The following is an 18,620-nucleotide window of genomic DNA, read 5'->3' as shown; positions in this document are numbered from 1 at the left end:
AATTGACACATCAATAAACATGGGGTGGAGGTAGTAGTAGTTGAAAAAAAAAAAAAAAGTAGCATTAGTAGTAGTAGTAGTAGTAGTAGTAGTAGTAGTAGTAGTAGTAGTAGTAGTAGGTGAAGCAAGTGGCGTACGCGGATGACCTGTCAGGGGCCGGCAAAATAACAGACTTGAAAAAATGGTGGGGCTTAGTGAACGACAATGGTCCCATCATAGGGTACACACCCAATGCCGCTAAGTCCGTCCTTATTGTAAAGCCTGAACACTATGACAGTGCAGTGGATAGCTTCAGTGGCAATGGAGTTATAATAACAAAGGATGGACAACGGCATCTGGGTGCTGTCATCGGAACAGAGGAGTTCAAGAAGGAGTACATACGTAGGAGAAAAGGTGAAGGAGTGGATACATGAGGTGGAAGTCCTGTCTGACATGGCCAGGACTGAGCCTCATGCAGCCTACTCCGCCTACACCCACGGCTTGCAGCATCGATGGAGATTCGCCATGCGCACCATCCCAGGCATCAGCCCTCTCCTTGCACCACTGGAGGTCTCGATAAGGAACACCTTCCTCCCAGCGTTACTGAGATCCCACACCATCGGAGATGGGGAAAGGGCGCTGCTCAAACTTCCACCAAGACTGGGCGGGATGGGAATCACCTCCCCTGAGAAGTTGGCGACTGTGGAGAACCTCAACTCCCTCAAGCTCACCAGGTCCCTCACAGAGAAGATCATTGCTCAGGACGCACATGGTGAAATAGCCCAAAGTGCAGTCACTGAGCAAGGACGAATTATATCTAGAGATAGGCAACAACATCAACGAAACTGTCTCGAAGACCTGATAAACATCCTGCCTGCAACCACAGTGAGAAAAATCCTCACTGCACAGGAAACGGGAGCCTCTAACTGGCTAACGTCACTGCCCATCAGAGCGAAGGGCTTCAGCCTCAACAAACAAGAATTTGTCGACGCCATTGCTCTGAGGTACGGCTGGCCGATGGAAGGACTCCCCAGTACTTGTGTGTGTGTGGCTCCCCCAATGACGTCAACCACACCATGACGTGCAAAAAGGGGGATTCGTATGTATCAGGCACGATGAGGTGAGAGATCTGACCGCCAGCATGCTCAGGGAGGTGTGCCACGATGTCTCCACTGAACCGACCCTCCTGCCGCTAGACGGCGAGCACCTGCGCTACAGAACAGCCAACACCACCAACGAGGCTCGAGTCGACGTCAGTGCACGAGGGTTCTGGACAAGGGGACAGAAAGCATTCATGGACATACGGATCTTTGACCCGATGGCCGCCTGTCACCACGAACTCTCCCTGGAGGCCGCCCACCGCAAGAATGAGCAGGAGAAGATCCGAGCGTATGGGGAGAGAATCCAACACGTTGACCAGGGCAGCTTCACACCTCTGGTCTTCACCACATCTGGCGGGATGGGCCCCAAGGCTCAGTGCTTCTACTCAAGACTAGCCGACCTAATGGCAGAAAAGAAGCACCAGCCAAGGAGCCATGTCGTCGCATGGATGAGGTACCGTCTCTCATTCTCCCTCCTCAGATCTGCCCTCCTGTGTCTCAGGGGGACAAGGCATTCCACTTCCATACCTGCAGACTTAGGAGGCCTCGACTGCGAGGCTACAGTGGTGGAGAGTGGCATAAGAGTAGATAGAGTAGAGGTAGAGTGAATTTATAGTTAACAACTAATGTTTATATTATAGAGTATTAGATATGGTTGGATGCCACAGTCATTAGCGAGAGCTGGGGCTAATGACCTCCAAGTAATGGAGCCCCTAATTGACACATCAATAAACATGGGGTGGAGGTATTATTATTAATGTAGTAGTTTAAAAAAAAAAAAAAAAAAAGTAATAGTAGTAGTAGTAGTAGTAGTAGTAGTAGTAGTAGTAGTATCAGCAGTTTAGTTTAGTTTAGTTTATTGCCATATCACCAGTATATACAATGAACAGTTATGTACAGGTATTGTTGAGGCATTAGTCTGCTGAGCTAAGCTCTTAAGCAGACATGACATAGATTAATTACAGTAATACATGTTTCCATGACGGCAACCACATTAAATTAAGATTAATAATTATATTACAAACAATTTAAGACAAAAACTTACATCCTACAGACAATCATGACATTAATAATCACACCTTTCCATAAAAAAAAGAACTGCATTTGACATTATTGTGCATTAATTGATAGACTTTGCAATTTATGAAAATGTTTTTTAAGTTTACTTTTGAATATATTGAAATTAGTTATAGTCTTCAAATCATCAGGTAAAGCGTTCCAACACGTAGGACCAAAGCAATGTATTGAAAATTTATACAATGTTGTTCTATGTTGTGGACAAACCGTTGATATTATTTCCTCTAGTTCCTTGGCTATGATGAATATATCTAAACAATTTCCTGGTACTCCTAATTTCATTTAAGTCATTATAAACAGATAAAAGACAAAAGTATTGCAATAGGTAATCAAATTTCAGTAATTTCAATTCAGTGAACAAAAACTGTGTGGAATCATGTTTTCTTTTGAATGTAATGGTTCTTAAAATCTTTTTCTGCATTACAATAATTTCTTTTACAACTGAAGGCCATGTACAACCCCATAATGATAAACAATATATAAAATGAGGATAACATAGTGAGTAATATAGATTTTTCAAGGCATCAATTGTTAGGTTACGACGAATTTTGTACAATACCCCACAAATTTTTGACAATTTCAAACAGAGTGATTGTATATGGTTTTTCCAGTTTAAATTCTCATCAATTAAAACCCCTAAAAATTTTGTACATGAAACCCTTTTCAATTCACATCCTTCCATATAAACTGTCCTCATTCTATGTTCCACAGATCGATTTTGAAATAATATATAATTTGTTTTTGTAACATTTACCTTTAATTTGTTAGCAGATACCCATTTACTAATTTTCTCTAATTCAGTATTCAAGGCAGTATGCAAATTATTTAAGTTATCATCATGTAAAAGAAGATTTGTATCATCAGCAAATAATACATAATTAAATTTTTCAGAGGCATTAGAGATATCATTTATATATGTCAAAAAGAGCAATGGGCCCAGTATTGACCCTTGAGGAACTCCTGTGTGAATAACTTTTAGTTGTGATGATTTTTTATTACAGTATACTGATTGTTTCCTATTAGTTAGATAACTTTCTAATAATTTTAATGGTGTTCCTCTTACTCCACTATTGTAGAGCTTATCAAGTAAAATTGCATGATTCAGTGTATCAAAGGCTTTCGAAAAGGTCTAAGAATATGCCTGCTACATAACGTTTCCTTTCCAAATTACTGTAAATTTTACTTGTAAATTGCATTATGGCTTTTTCAGTTGACATGTTATTACGAAAACCGAACTGATTATTTGATATTAGATCAAAATCTTCCAGGAACCTCCTTAATCTTTGAACAATAGCTTTTTCAAATATCTTGCTAATAGATGGTAATATAGATATTGGTCTATAATTATTTTCATCGTCAACATCACCCGACTTAAATATTGGAATCACTTTAGCTATTTTAAGTTTGTCGGGAAAACAACCTTGCTGAAAACAGAGATTAATAATGTGGGTCAGAGGTACGAGTATATCAATGTACTGTGCTGTAATCTTTAGCAGTCTAGGTGGAATTTCATCATATCCTGGAGCAGTGTTTGTTTTTAGATTGCTTAAATACATATTTATTTCTTCTCTAGTAACAGGGCACAAGTAAAGTGAAATGTTTGCAGGATTGTTGAGAAACTGACGGTGGGAATTTTGTGGTGTAGCTGTTTGTTGTTGTGAGGATTCTGTCTTTTTCAGAAAGTGATCATTAAAAACATTAGCAGTGTAGTCATTATTATTTTTCAATTTAATTTCAATTGTACTTTTATTGTTATTTCTTCCCAATAGACTATTTAATGTGTTCCATATCGATTTACTGTTTCCTTGTTGGTTCTTAAGTTTATCCTGATAGTATTTGTTTTTTGCAACACGCAGCAAGGTTACTAGCTGGTTTCTATAGCTTTTATATCTTGGCCCATATGTCATTGGCCATTTTGATGCAAGTCTTTCGAGTCTGTGTTTCTCCTTTATGCTATTTCTTAATGCAGTAGTAATGTAAGGATTTCTGCTGTGTTTATCAACGACTTTAACATTCTTTACTGGAAAACAAGAATAAAATTTATGTCTATATAACGCATAAAATTTCTCAAATGCATCGTTTGCATCATTTGTATTTGATATTTCGAACCAGTTTTCATTTGCTACTTGTTCAGTAAATAAACTTATATTCCTGTCTGAAAAAAATTCTTTTTTCTACGAATACATCAGCATTTTTTAATATATTCTTAAACTGTGAATAAACTGCAAAATGATCTGATACATCAGTATAAATTATGTAATTATTTATGTTGTTTCCAAAATGAGAGGTCCAAATATGGTCTATTAGTGAAGTGCAATTATCAGTTACTCTTGTAGGTTTTGTTGTCAATGGAAAACAACCATGTGAATACATCAAATTCATAAATTCTCGCACTCCAGGTTCATTTGTTTTTAGTAGATCTAAATTCCAGTCTCCGAGAAAATAAGTTTCACTGTATCTTTTTGTCGCTGCAATATCAAAAATTTTCTTTAATGCATTGAAAAAATCCTGCAAATTCCCTTTGGTGGCCTATAAACAGATGCAAACAAATTGGTGTTCTTACCTCTACTCACTTCCACACATACACACTCTAAGAACTGTTCCATTAAACAACACTCCTTTATAATACAAGACTTAGCAGTAGTAGTAGTAGTAGTAGTACTAGTAGCATTAGTATTAGTAGTAGTACTAGTAGTAGTAGTAGTAGTAGTATCAGCAGTAGTAGTGGTGGTAGTATATAGGCATGTTTTATACAGGGGCTGCCACGTATAGACTTGATTGTTTCTTGCATATTCCCTTATTTTCTTATGTTCTTTTTTCTTATTATTATTAATATTATCATTATTACCAATAAAAGTATTAGGAGTAAGAGGTAATAATAGCAGAAGCAGCAGCAGCAGCAGCAGCAGCAGCAGCAGCAGCAGCAGTAGTAGTAGTAGTAGTAGTAGTAGTAGTAGTAGTAGTAGTAGTAGTAGTAGTAGTAGTAGTAGTAGTAGCAGTAGTAGTAGTAGTAACAGATGCAGTAGTACTAACAGTAGTAGTAGAAATAGTTGTAGTAGTAGATGTAGTAGTGTTTGTTGTTGCTGTTGCAGTTCCTGATCTATTGATGTAGTTCTCCCTCACGCCCCACTACTGGATACTCGTCATGTCACTGCTGCCGTGTGCCATTAAAAAACATCCCCAAGACACCTGACTCCTGAGCTAATTATCAGCACGGCGCCAAACAAAACACACCGGAAGGCTGGGAGTACAGGTGTGGCGCCCTGCAGAATACTAACGATTTGTTTTCTTGTACCTTGTCCCTCTTTATTCTCTTCCCCGGGAACCCCCACCCTCTCTCTCTCTCTCTCTCTCTCTCTCTCTCTCTCTCTCTCTCTCTCTCTCTCTCTCTCTCTCTCTCTCTCACCATTCCACCCACACATTCCTCTTTCAGTCTCCTTCTCTCACCTTCCTTTTCTTTTCTTAACCATTTTTTTTTACTTTCCTTTCACTAGACCAATCACATTTATCAGATCCTCGTCCCTTCATCAGCCCCTCATTTCCTTTCCCTGTTCTCTCTCTCTCTCTCTCTCTCTCTCTCTCTCTCTCTCTCTCTCTCTCTCTCTCTCTCTCTCTCTCTCTCTCTCTCTCTCTCTCTCTCTCTCTCTCTCTCTCTCTCTCTCTCTCTCTCTCTCTCTCTCTCTCTCTCTCTCTCTCTCTCTCTCTCTCTCTCCTGTTGTCTTCACTTGCAATTAGGATTCTTAATTATCTAACATTTCCCTCTCCGTAAACATATCAGTTGCCTCTTCGTGTTTTTCCAGGTGAGAGAAAGAGAGAGAGAGAGAGAGAGAGAGAGAGAGAGAGAGAGAGAGAGAGAGAGAGAACACCGCCCAACATTCACAGATGCGGTGGGAGGTGACAAGAAACAAATTAAGGTGAGAAATGATGAAGTGAGTGTCTTCCATCCGCTCTCTCTCTCTCTCTCTCTCTCTCTCTCTCTCTCTCTCTCTCTCTCTCTCTCTCTCTCTCTCTCTCTCTCTCTCTCTCTCTCTCTCTCTCTCTCTCTCTCTCTCTCTCTCTCTCTCTCTCTCTCTCTCTCTCTCTCTCTCTCTCTCTCTCTCTCTCTCTCTCTCTCAACCTTTAAGTTCAATTGACTCTAGTTTATAATTCACATTCGGAGTTACATAGAGTTACATAGATACTAAGGCCACAACAGACCTTACGGTCCTCACGAGCGAGGTGACATAAACTAGGACTACTAAGGTGATAGTAGAAGGAAAGGACAGAGAAGTAGAAGGCTCTCCCTCCTCACCCTACACTCTCTCCGGAACAGGAAACAGGCCAGGAATAAATACCTTGCGGGAAAAACCTTAAAGAAATTTTATAGGAAAGAATGAAAACAAATGAAATGAAGTACCCCCATTTCCTGGAGGCAAGGAAGTTAATATTTAACAAACAAACGCAGTAAGCCGCGGTTTGGAGGCAAAATATTTGTTGAAACGGCGTTTAAAAGTATATACGGTGTTGCAGGCTCTCATGCCTCGAGGAAGCCCGTTCCATAGATTAACTACACGGTGTAATTTTTTTTTATTTTGTTTTATTTTTTTATTATTATTATTCATGAGAGTTGAAAGATTTCCCAAAAACTTTGCAACCGTTTCCTCTCGTGTAATTTCAAAAATCTATCATGAAATATTTACTGCAGTCCATGTTATTAATGCCTTTCATGATTTTAAACACCTGTATTAAGACGCCTCTGAGTCTTCTTTGTGTAAATGGGAATAGATTATTTATTTTTTTTTAAGACGCTCTTCCTATGATGTGTCTCTTAGGCTTGGTATAATTTTTGTTACTCTACGCTGAACTCGTTCTAATTTATCTATGTCTTTCTGGTAGTAGGAGCAACATACTTGAACGCAATATTCCAAAAGGAGACGAGCTAAAGATTGATTGTGTCTTTAGGATCGTATCTTTATATATATATATATATATATATATATATATATATATATATATATATATATATATATATATATATATATATATATATATATATATATATATATATATATATATATATATATATATATATATATATATATATATATATATATATATATATATATATATATATATATATATATATATATATATATATATATATATATATATTAATAAAGATCTGCCGATTAAGCAAATTATTTTGTTTGCCTTCTTCACGACTTTTGAACATAGTTGACTACGTTTTAGGCTACTCGTTATTGTTACTCCTAAATAATCTTCTTTGTCTACACTTTTAAGTTGGGTACCATTTAAATTATGTTTTGCTTTCTCGTTTCTATACTCGATGTGAACCACTTTACACTTATCTGCATTAAAAATCATTTGCCAGGTTTGCCCACACACTGACAACTTCTCTAGATTATTTTGTATTTTTATTACTTGTTCGTCAAAGACTATGGAATTTGCTATTTTGGTGTCATCAGCAGACTTCAATCTTATACCGGTAGCACCCTCATCTATGCCGTTTAAATAAACAAGGAAGAGAACAGTTCCTAAGACTGATCCCTGTGGTACGCCGATGGTTACGTTAGTCTACTTGGATGCTCTTCCATTTATTACTACTCTTTGTTTACGGCTCATTAACCAATTTTCTACCCATCTCAACATGTCGCCTTGGATACCGTGTGATATTAATTTAATCAGTTAACGTTTAGATTAGATATATTATACCTACCGCTTTACTTTCGTTCAGAATATCACAGAAGTCTAAAAGGTTCGCCAAACAAGGGCGTTTGTTTCGGAAGCCGTATTAAGTATTCTTAAGTAGTTTGTTTCTCTCTAAGTGATTAACAAGTTTGTCTCTTATAAGTATTTCTAGCATTTTGCATACGATTGAGGTTAAGCTAATTGGCCGGTAATTGCTTGGCAAAGATTTACTGCCTTTTTTTTTCAATCGGACTTACTTTAGCGAGCTTCCACTCATTAGGCATTGTACCGAACTGCAGGGATTTATTGAGCAATAAAGTCAGTGGTTTAACTAATTCGGATTTCGCTCCTTTTAAGATGCGGGATCGTGTTAGGCCAGGGTGACTTGCTTACTTTAAGTTTATTGATACATTTTGACATTCGTAGTAGTAGTAGTAGCAGTAGTAGTAGTAGTAGTAGTAGTAGTAGTAGTAGTAGTAGTAGTAGTAGTAGTAGTAGTAGTGGTAGTGGTAGTAGTACGTAATAACAGTGGTGATAGTGGTGGTGTTGGTGGCGGTGGTAGTGGTAGTGGTAGTGGTAGAAGTAGTAGTAGCAGAAGTAGTAGTCGTAGTTCCTTTGGTATCCTCTTTAGTACTTCCTTCTTGTTCTTTCCCTTGTTCTTCTTGCTCTTCTTATTCCTCTTGTAATTGTTGTTGTTATTGTTGTTGTTGTTGTTGTTGTTGTTGTTGTTGTTGTTGTTGTTGTTGTTGTTGTTGTTGTTGTTGTTGTTGTTGTTATTATTATTATTATTATTATTCTTATTCTTATTCTTATTCTTATTCTTATTCTTCTTTTCTTCTTCTTTCCTCCTCCTCCTCCTCCTCCTCCTTCTCCTCTTGCTATTGTGTGTTCTTCCTTAGTGTTCCTTTGTGTTTCACCTCTCTCTCTCTCTTTCGCCAGTGACTTCAGCTCGCCACGCCGCCTCATGAAAGACCCACCTCCTCATACACCATTTGCTACTACCCGCCCGGCCTCTGGTGACCTCGGTAAGGGGAGGAAGGGGAGGACAATACCGCACACACACATTAATAGTAAAGCACCCACAACGAAAGCCACCGAGATGATTATTTTAATTGCGGTGATTTTTTTTTCTTTTACCTTTCTTTTTTTTTTCTATTTTGTTAGTCGCATTATTTTTTTGGTTCGTGCTCTCAAGTAGTCTTCATGCTGCAGATGGTTTATACTATTAAGTTTAATGCTACTGCTGCTTTTGTTTCTACTGCTACTACTACTATTACTACTATTACTACTACTACTACTATTACTACTACTACTACTACTACTACTACAACTGCTGCTGCTGTTACTACGACTGCTACTACTACTACTACTACTACTACTACTACTACTACTGCTACTACTACTGCTGCTGCTGTTACTACGACTGCTACTACTACTACTACTACTACTACTACTACTACTACTACTACTACTAGGTACTACTACTACTACTACTACTACTACTACTACTACTACTACTATCGATGCTACTGGTGCAACTACTACTACTACTACTACTAGTACTACAACTACTACTACTACTACTACTAATAATAATAATAATAATAGTAATAATAATAATAATAATAACGATGCTACTGGTGCTACTACTACTACTACTACTACTACTACTACTACTACTACTACTACTACTATTACAATAATTGCGCGTGTTAGTGTGGCACAATGCTTCGTGTATTACGACTATCACGATTACGACTATTACTGTTACCATCATTACGAAGACAATAACGAATAAGATGACAACGATGATGATTACACGGGAAGACAAAATGAAGAGATGAGATAAAAACGGGAAAGGAAAGCAAAAAAGATAGTGCAAATGGGAACTCCCTTAGCACTCGTCACTACAAGACTGCCACGAAGAACAGAAAACCACCACAGAAACAATACAACAGAGAAACCAAACCATCCACACGCCCAAGAGGACACCACTAGCACATGAGAGACGCACCCCGAAGAAAACAATGTGGGAGGCCGGTGGTCAGACTTGAGTGTGACCTGCTGGCACCTCCGTCAATCAATTGTTTGTGAGGCAGACAGCGCCCAGCCAAAGACAGGGACACCAGAGGCAGTAAATGTCACACGAATACCAAAATTTGCTGACCAAAAAGATGCTGCTCTTGCAAATATTTCATCATCAGGTTTTGCTAATATTGGGCAGAATTGTAGGTTATTCTGCTGAGGTGGTGTGGAATAACCGGGAAGTTGATTGAGATGAGTGGACGGTGTTTGAAGGGAAGCTTTTGTCCAGAAGTAGAATGTTTCAGGTCGGTAATTGTGATGATGGTGATGATGGTGGTGGTGACGGTGATGAAATAATTGGATCAGTATCAAAAAAATATTACAAAACTAAATAAAAGTAAATGTAATGGTTGGTACATTAAAGCGAATGAAGGAGCAGGTGAACATAAGGTAGTGATGATGATAATAATCTAGAATAATGGTGTTAAAATAATATAACAGGCACAAAAAAAAAAGGATCAGTATAAGAATATAGAGAACAGATGCAAAGTTTGAAACACAAAAACGTATGGACAAACACTGATAGGAACTGGATGCGAAAACAATAACACACACCCAAACACACAAACACACACACACACACACACACACACACACACACACACACACACACACACACACACACACACACACACACACACACGAGTCTCAAAACCTTCGAAATACTCCCGGAAATATCATATATTCATTTTTTTTAAGAGCGACATTTTCCAAGCGGCTTTGTATTACATATATTTCAACCACAGCAGTCCCATTTGTGTGAGGCAAAGAAAACGGACACCTATTGCACAGGTACTCGTAGGAGCAGCTATTGAGTGTAAACAAGATGATGCACAGAGGTAGGAAGACATGCAGTCAGGCTCAGGTAAAAGTATACAGGTAGATATAGATGGAAGTGAAAAGAACAGTGGTAATGGTGGTGGTAGTGGTTGTGGTAGTAGTAGTAGTAGTAGTAGTAGTAGTAGTAATAGTAGTAGTAGTAGTGGTAGTAGTAGTAGTTGTTGTTGTAGTAGTAGTAGTAGTAGTAGTAGTAGTAGTAGTAGTAGTAGTAGTAGTAGTAGTAGTAGTAGTATTTTGTGGAGGAGGATTTTGGAGGAGAAGGAGGAGGAGGAGGAGGAAGGGGAGGAGGAGGAGGAGACACAACTACAAACGACAAGTAAATACAGGCAGCTAATCATAACAGGAACATTAGTGGTGTGCCGGAGGTGAGGCGAGGACAGGAAGGTGAAGAGGGCGGGAGGTGTGTGGACACGGGGAGGTGGTGGTCACAGGTAGGAGGGCGCAAGGAAGGGCTCCTCTGAGACGGTGAGGGTGAAGGAGAGGTGAAGGCTTAGTAGTGAGGGGAAGAGTTATGCCGATGGGAGAGAGAGAGAGAGAGAGAGAGAGAGAGAGAGAGAGAGAGAGAGAGAGAGAGAGAGAGAGAGAGAGAGAATCTAAAGACAACCACCAAATTAGCAACAAATCAAGCAAAATAAAATTACCAGAGAGAGAGAAAGAGAGAGAGAGAGAGAGAGAGAGAGAGAGAGAGAGAGAGAGAGAGAGAGAGAGAGAGAGAGAGAGAGAGAGAGAGAGAGAGAGAGAGAGAGAGAGAGAGAGAGGCGGCTAATGCTGGAGAACCATTCAGGAGGCGGGGAGAGAAACTGCCCCACTTTGTCAGGGGGAGATGCGGGAGGGCCAGTGATGAAGTGGCCAGTGGTCCTTGGGGTCAGGGAGGTTAGGAGAGGGAGGGGAAGGGAGGAGAGGGAAAGGGAAGGAAAGGGAGGAGGGAGGGGTGATGGTAGACTCTGGGTAGGGGGAGGGAAGGTGTTAGAGGTGCGTAGTCAGGGTGAAGGAAGGAGAAGAGGAGGAGGAGGAGGAGGAGGAGGAGGAGGAGGAGGTGAGGAAGAGGGTGTGGACGTGAGGCAGGAAAAGGAGAGGAGGAGGAAAAAAGTAAAGAAAGTGTGTGTCTGTGTCTGTATGTGTGTGTGTGTGTGTGTGTGTGTGTGTGTGTGTGTGTGTGTGTGTGTGTGTGTGTGTGTGTGTGAGAGAGAGAGAGAGAGAGAGAGAGAGAGAGAGAGAGAGAGAGAGAGAGAGAGAGAGAGAGAGAGAGAGAGAGAGAGAGACCAAATTTAAAACAAGAGGAGAAAGAAAAGTCGAAGAAATACAAAAAAAAAAAAACATAACAGGTAAAAACAGGGAACAATGAAAAAAGAAAGGAGAAAGAAGGAAGGAGAGAAAGAGGAAAAGAGAGGGAGAGGGAGAGGGAGAGGGAGGGAGAGGCAAGTGAGGGACGAGAAGGTGACAGTGAGTAGGTACTAAGAAGAGAAGGAGGGAGAGGAGGGAGAAGAGGGAGGAGAAGAGGGAGGGATAGAGGAAAGGAGGGAGGGTGGGAGAAAGAGAAAGAAAAAAAGTAAAAGGAAGGAAAACAAAGAATTGCATAAAAGAAAATCAAGTAAAAGAAGGAACAGGAAATAAGGGAAAAGAAAAAAAATACAAGAAAATGAAGACAGACGAAGAAAGGATAACAGAGACGACAAAAAAAAAGAATAGGAGGAAGAAGAAACTGAAAAAAAGGAAAATCAATACTTTGACAAAAACTACAAAAAGAAAACACGAAAAAAGGAAGGCGATAAAACATGGAAATTATTGTTGGAAGAGAAGAAATTGAGGAGGAAGAGGAAGAGGAGGAGGAGGAGGAGGAGGAGGAGGAGGAGGAGGAGGAGGAGGAGGAGGAGGAGGAGGCGGAGGAGGATGAGGAGGAGGAGGAGGAGGAGGAGGAGGAGAATGACGAAGAGAAGGAAGAAGGAAAAAAGGACAAGGAATTAGAAAAAATGATAAATGAGGAGGAGGAGGACAGTACAAGGAAAGATAAAAAAGATAGGAGAGAAGAAGGAGGAGGAGGAGGAGGAGGAGGAGGAGGATGAAAAGGAAGGAGAAAAGAGCGAGGAAGGAGGAAGAAGAGGAAGAAGAAAGAAAGCAGGAACAGGAAGAACAAGAACAAGAAAATAACAAAAGAAAAAATAAAAGACAAGAACAAGAACAAAAACAAAACGACCAAAAACAAATGCAAGAAAAAAAGGAGAGAAGGAAAAGCAGCAGAAGGAGGAGGAGAAGGAGGAGAAGGAGGAGGAGGGGGAGGAGGAGGAGGAGGAGGAGGAGGAGGAGGAGGAGGAGGAAAGGGAGGGTCAGCTGCTGATGAATTGCCCGATTGTTCTCAGGTGACGAGGGGAGAAATGGGGGAGAGAGAGAGAGAGAGAGAGAGAGAGAGAGAGAGAGAGAGAGAGAGAGAGAGAGAGAGAGAGAGAGAGAGAGAGAGAGAGAGAGAATGTTTAACTCACCACAACTCACTCATATACTCTACGAAACACAAACAAACACACACACACACAAACACTAAAATAACACACAAAAAAATAACTCAAACTAAACAAAGATCAAAACTAAGCTGAATACAACAAAGAACCAATAAACAAAAAAGTACATAAACGCATCTCGTGTGACGCCAAACAAACACACACACACACACACACACACACACACACACACACACACATAGGCAATTCCTTCTTTTCTCGCGTCGCTAAACACAAGATGAGAAAAAAGAAACAAACACAAGAACGAACACTTTATCACAGAAATGTAACTCTATGAGGCGGTGAGAACGTACATATATTAGTGTCATCTACAGGGAGGAGGAGCAGGAGGAGTGGACAGAACCTCAAACAAACTATGATGGAAGTAGACACGAAAACAATGTCTCAGTTTAATTGCTAAAGGGACACAAGAGGTAGAAAAAGAGGAGAGAGAGAGAGAGAGAGAGAGAGAGAGAGAGAGAGAGAGAGAGAGAGAGAGAGAGAGAGAGAGAGAGAGAGCTCAGCAATTCAGACAGAAGTAATTAATTGAACAAGATGTATAGTTCAACCTTCAAACTAATCTATTAACCTTTTCCCTTTTGTAGCTTCCATTGTGGTGAATAAAAGGATGAGAGAGAGAGAGAGAGAGAGAGAGAGAGAGAGAGAGAGAGAGAGAGAGAGAGAGAGAGAGTGTGTGTGTGTGTGTGTGTGATATCTCATGAAAAGAAATAGCATTGTACACAAGAAAAGGATATGAAGAAATACACTCCAGGAATTGAGAGTGAATGGAAGAGAAGTAAGAGAAGGAGGGAGAGGGAAGGAAAAGAGTAAAGGCAAGGAGGGAGGTGTGAGAGTCAGAGGAAGAGAGGAGAGAGAGAGAGAGGAAGGCAGGGATGCAGGTGGCCTCGCGAAGAGGAATATTAAATTATTAATCGTCTCAAGTTATTTTCCAAGATTAATGGAACCGAGAACCAGCTGATTGGTAACGCCTGGGTGACGGTGACGGTGATGGTGACGGGGAGTGGGATGGGGAGAAGTGTTGTGATCGATGTGTGTGTGTGTATGTGTGTGTGTGTGTGTGTGTGTGTGTGTGTGTATGTCATAGAAGCACATAGACTGATTCATTGACTTATGCTGCTGCTGTTGCTATTACTGCTGTTGTTGTTGCTGCTGCTACTACTACTACCACTATTACTGCTACTAGTACTACCACTACTACTGCTGCTACCACTACTACTACCACTCCTCTTCCTCCTCCTCCTACTCCTACTACTACTTCTACTGCTAGTACTATATATGGCAGTAAAAATAAAAAATCTGATTTCCATCACCGTCTCTACCACCACCACCACCACCTTCATAAAAGGGGACAAGAATAAGCTAGCGTGTGCAGCTACAAAAGATGCAGCTGCAGTACAGTAGCCTCATTAAAATGAATAGAAGAACAGGGGAGTGAGGAGACAGTGGCAGAGAGATGGCGAAGATGGTACTGGGAATAAACAAAGGACATTACAAAGATAGATAGTTTGATTATAAAATTTGCTTGTCTGTGTCGTAGCAAAGAGAAAGAATGAGAGATAGCGAGATGTAGACGAGATGTAGCAATGATTTTCAAGGAAACGCGTGAATGTCGATGATGTTTTACTGAGGCATAAGAGAATGACGATAGTAATTTCAAGTGAAGGAAAAGAAAATGTATAAATGATAGAAGGAATTTCAAACTAGCAAGCAGACGCGTGGCATTCACAAAGGTCTAGAGGAGGAGGAGGAGAAGGTGGCGGTGGTGATGATAGTTGTAGTGGTGGTGGTGGTGGTGGTGGTGGTGGTGAAGGGTGCAAAAAAGCTACCCGCATGAGGGTGAAACAATGCTGTATAAGTAGCGTATATATACAGAGACAGGACAACACCAGCTTACCTCAAACCCTGTACATTATTACACCCAGGTATATACAAGGATACAGGTAAAACAAGAGCACACACACACACATACATACACACACCTGTCACACTCCCAGCCACGCCCCCGTACACTCTCCCAGTCTTTCCACATTTAGCTTTTCATAACTTTTTTTATCTTTTGGTTTTGTTTAGTTTTACGCTCTTAAATCCCCGTCCTCTGTGCGGCTCTCGGTTTCCCTGTCTCTACCCATCGCACACACACACACACACACACACACACACACACACACACACACACACACACACACACACACACACACACACACACACACACACACACACACACACACACACACACACACTCAAAAAATTACATGGGATTAAGCGTGAGGTCTTTGTTTTTTATTCGTTTCTCCTCCCTTCCCCCGCCCCCCCTCTCTCTCTCTCTCTCTCTCTCTCTCTCTCTCTCTCTCTCTCTCTCTCTCTCTCTCTCTCTCTCTCTCTCTGCTCCATCCATCTCCTCCACCCATCCAGCACCTCCCTACCTCTCTCTCTCTCTCTCTCTCTCTCTCTCTCTCTCTCTCTCTCTCTCTCTCTCTCTCTCTCTCTCTCTCTATCTATCTATCTATCTATCTATCTATCTATCTATCTATCTATCAATCTATCACACACACACACACACACACACACACACACACACACACACACACACACACACACACACACACACACACACACACACACACACACACACACACACACACACACACACACACACACACACACACACACACATCCTTCCATTATCAACACAAAAGAACCACGTAAGCAGTAAGATAAAAGCGAGGATGAGACCAAAGCAACAAGAAGGATCACAAGACAAGCAGGTACTCACGTCCACGTAGATACCGGGGCGGGGGAAGATGGACTGCGGTGAGGTGGTGGAGGGAGAGGACGAGGTGCCCGGCATGTAGCGGTAGAATTCCTCATCGTCCTTGTACCACTTGACTGAGTACAGCACCTCGCCCTCCACATCATAGTGGCAGTACAGCTCAGCGTTCTCCCCTCTGATCTTGTACACTGGGATGATCGTCTCCAGGATGCTGAGACCCTCGCCTGTGGGAACAGGAAAGATGTTAGTTAACTCTTTCTGGGGAAGGGACCATAAATGTCCCCAGGTCGGACTGCCTTTCTGTCGACGACCCTAAGTGTCTTGACACTCCCCTCAACTTTTTCTTCAATAACTTCTGCAACATTCGCGGTCTAAGATCTAATTTTCAATCTGTAGAGCACCACCTCTCCTCTTCTAAACCTCATCTTCTTTTCCTCACTGAAACTCAGGTGTCTGAGGCAACTGACAGTAGCCCCTTTTCTGTTCACTCCTACTTTCTCTATCCTCATTTTCGATCCAAAGCTGGATGTTGCGTTTATGTGCGCAACATCTCGTGCCCACGCTCTTGAATCTTCCGAGTTTTCCACCATCTGGCTACGACTACAGAATCACTCTCAAACTAGATTTATCTGTGCTGTATACCTCTCACCTAACTCCTCTGACTATAAGAAATTCTTTGACTACTTAACTTCCAAAGTGGAGCACATTCTGACACTCTTCCCTTTTGCAGAGAACTCCATTCTTGGAGACTTCAATGTTCACCACCAGCTTTGGTTTTCCTCTCCCTTCACTGACCATCCTGGTGGCCTTCAGCTTTGCTATCCTCCACGACCTAGAGTAATTGGAGCAACACCCTATTCGTATTCCTGACCGTCTTGGAGATTTGCCCAACATTCTTGACCTTTTCCTGATCTCTAATCCTTCTGTCACCCTTTCTTCTCCGTTGGGCTCCTCCGATCACAATCTCATCTCTGTATCTTATCCTATCGCTCCATTCCCTCCTCAGGATCCCCCTAAGCGAAGGTGCCTCTGGCCTTTTGTCTCTGCTAGTTGGGGGAACCTGAGGAGGTATTTTGCTGATTTTCCTTGGAATGACTACTGCTTCCATGTCAGAGACCCGTCTTTGTGTGCTGAGCGTATAAGAGAGGTGATAATGTCAGGCATGGAGGCGTACATTCCTCACCCTTTTCTCGACCTAAACCTTCCAAACCTTGGTTTAACATAGCTTCTTCTCGTGCTATACATGATAGAGAGGTGGTCCACAAAAGGTACTTAAGCCTTCCATCACCAGAATCTCATACACTTTATATTTCTGCCCGGAACCACGCCAAGTCTGTTCTCCAACTAGCCAAAAACTCCTTCATTAAGAGAAAGTGTCAAAACCTTTCAAGATCTAACTCCCCTCGTGACTTCTGGCATCTAGCCAAAAATATCTCCAATAACTTTGCTTCTTCTTTCCCTCCTTTATTTCAACCAGATGACACCACTCAAGTTTCCTTTCTGACCGTTCTATTGCTGCTATGGTAGACGGTCACTGTTCTTCTCGTAAATCTATTAACAGTGGTGTTCCTCAGGGTTCTGTCCTGTCACCCACTTTCTTCTTATTATTCATTGATGATCTTCTAAACCAAACTTCTTGTCTTATCCACTCCTACGCTGATGATACCACCCTGCACTTTTCCACGTTTTTTCATAGACGTCCAACCCTTCAGGAAGTAAACATTTCACGCAAGGAAGCCACAGAACGCTTGACTTCTGATCCTTCCACGTCTTTTCATAGACGTCCAACCCTTCAGGAAGTAAACATTTCACGCAAGGAAGCCACAGAACGCCTGACTTCTGATCCTTCTAAAATTTCTGATTGGGGCAGAGCAAACTTGGTATTGTTCAATGCCTCAAAAACTCAATTCCTCCATCTATCAACTCAACAAAACCTTCCAGACAACTATCCCCTCTTCTTCAATGATACTCAACTGTCTCCCTCTTCTACACTGAACATCCTCGGTCTGTCTTTTACTTATAATCTGAACTGGAAACTTCACATCTCATCTCTAGTTAAAACAGCTTCTATGAAGTTAGGTGTTATAAGACGTCTCCGCCAGTTTTTCTCACCCCCCAGCTGGTAACTCTGTACAAGGTCCTTATCCGTCCATGTATGGAGTATGCTTCACATGTCTGGGGGGTTCCTCTCATACTGCTCTTCTAGACAGAGTGGAATCAAAAGCTCTTCGTCTCATCAACTCCTTTCCTCTAACTGACTGTCTTCAGCCTCTCTCTCATCGCCGCAATGTTGCATCTCTAGCTGTCTCCTACCGCTATTTTCATGCTAACTGCTCTTCTGATCTTGCTAACTGCATGCCTATCATCCTCCTGCGGCCTCGCTGCACAAGACTTTCTTCTTTCTCTCACCCCTATTGTGTCCACCTCTCTAATGCAAGAGTTAAGCAGTATTCTCAATCATTCATTCCTTTCTCTGGTAAACTCTGGAACTCCCTTCCTGCTTCTGTATTTCCACCTTCCTATGACTTGAATTCCTTCAAGAGGGAGGTTTCAAGACACTTATCCTTC

At 41.3% G+C, this 18,620-nt stretch overlaps 1 protein-coding gene across 1 annotated transcript in view; it reads right to left on the bottom strand.

Moving 5' to 3' along the window:
- LOC135102119 (uncharacterized) overlaps nucleotides 1-16,436 on the bottom strand; it is a 78,485-nt gene extending 62,049 nt beyond the window's left edge. The window contains exon 1 of the mRNA XM_064006897.1: nucleotides 16,056-16,436. Coding sequence (XP_063862967.1) covers nucleotides 16,056-16,130 — 75 coding nt within the window. The 5' untranslated portion in view covers nucleotides 16,131-16,436. The remainder of the gene's footprint in view (nucleotides 1-16,055) is intronic.
- Nucleotides 16,437-18,620: the final 2,184 nt, after the last annotated feature.

The sequence above is a fragment of the Scylla paramamosain genome, chromosome 7, assembly GCF_035594125.1.
Source record: "Scylla paramamosain isolate STU-SP2022 chromosome 7, ASM3559412v1, whole genome shotgun sequence".
Taxonomy (NCBI): Eukaryota; Metazoa; Arthropoda; class Malacostraca; order Decapoda; family Portunidae; genus Scylla; species Scylla paramamosain.
This window is presented reverse-complemented; position numbering and strand designations above follow the sequence as displayed.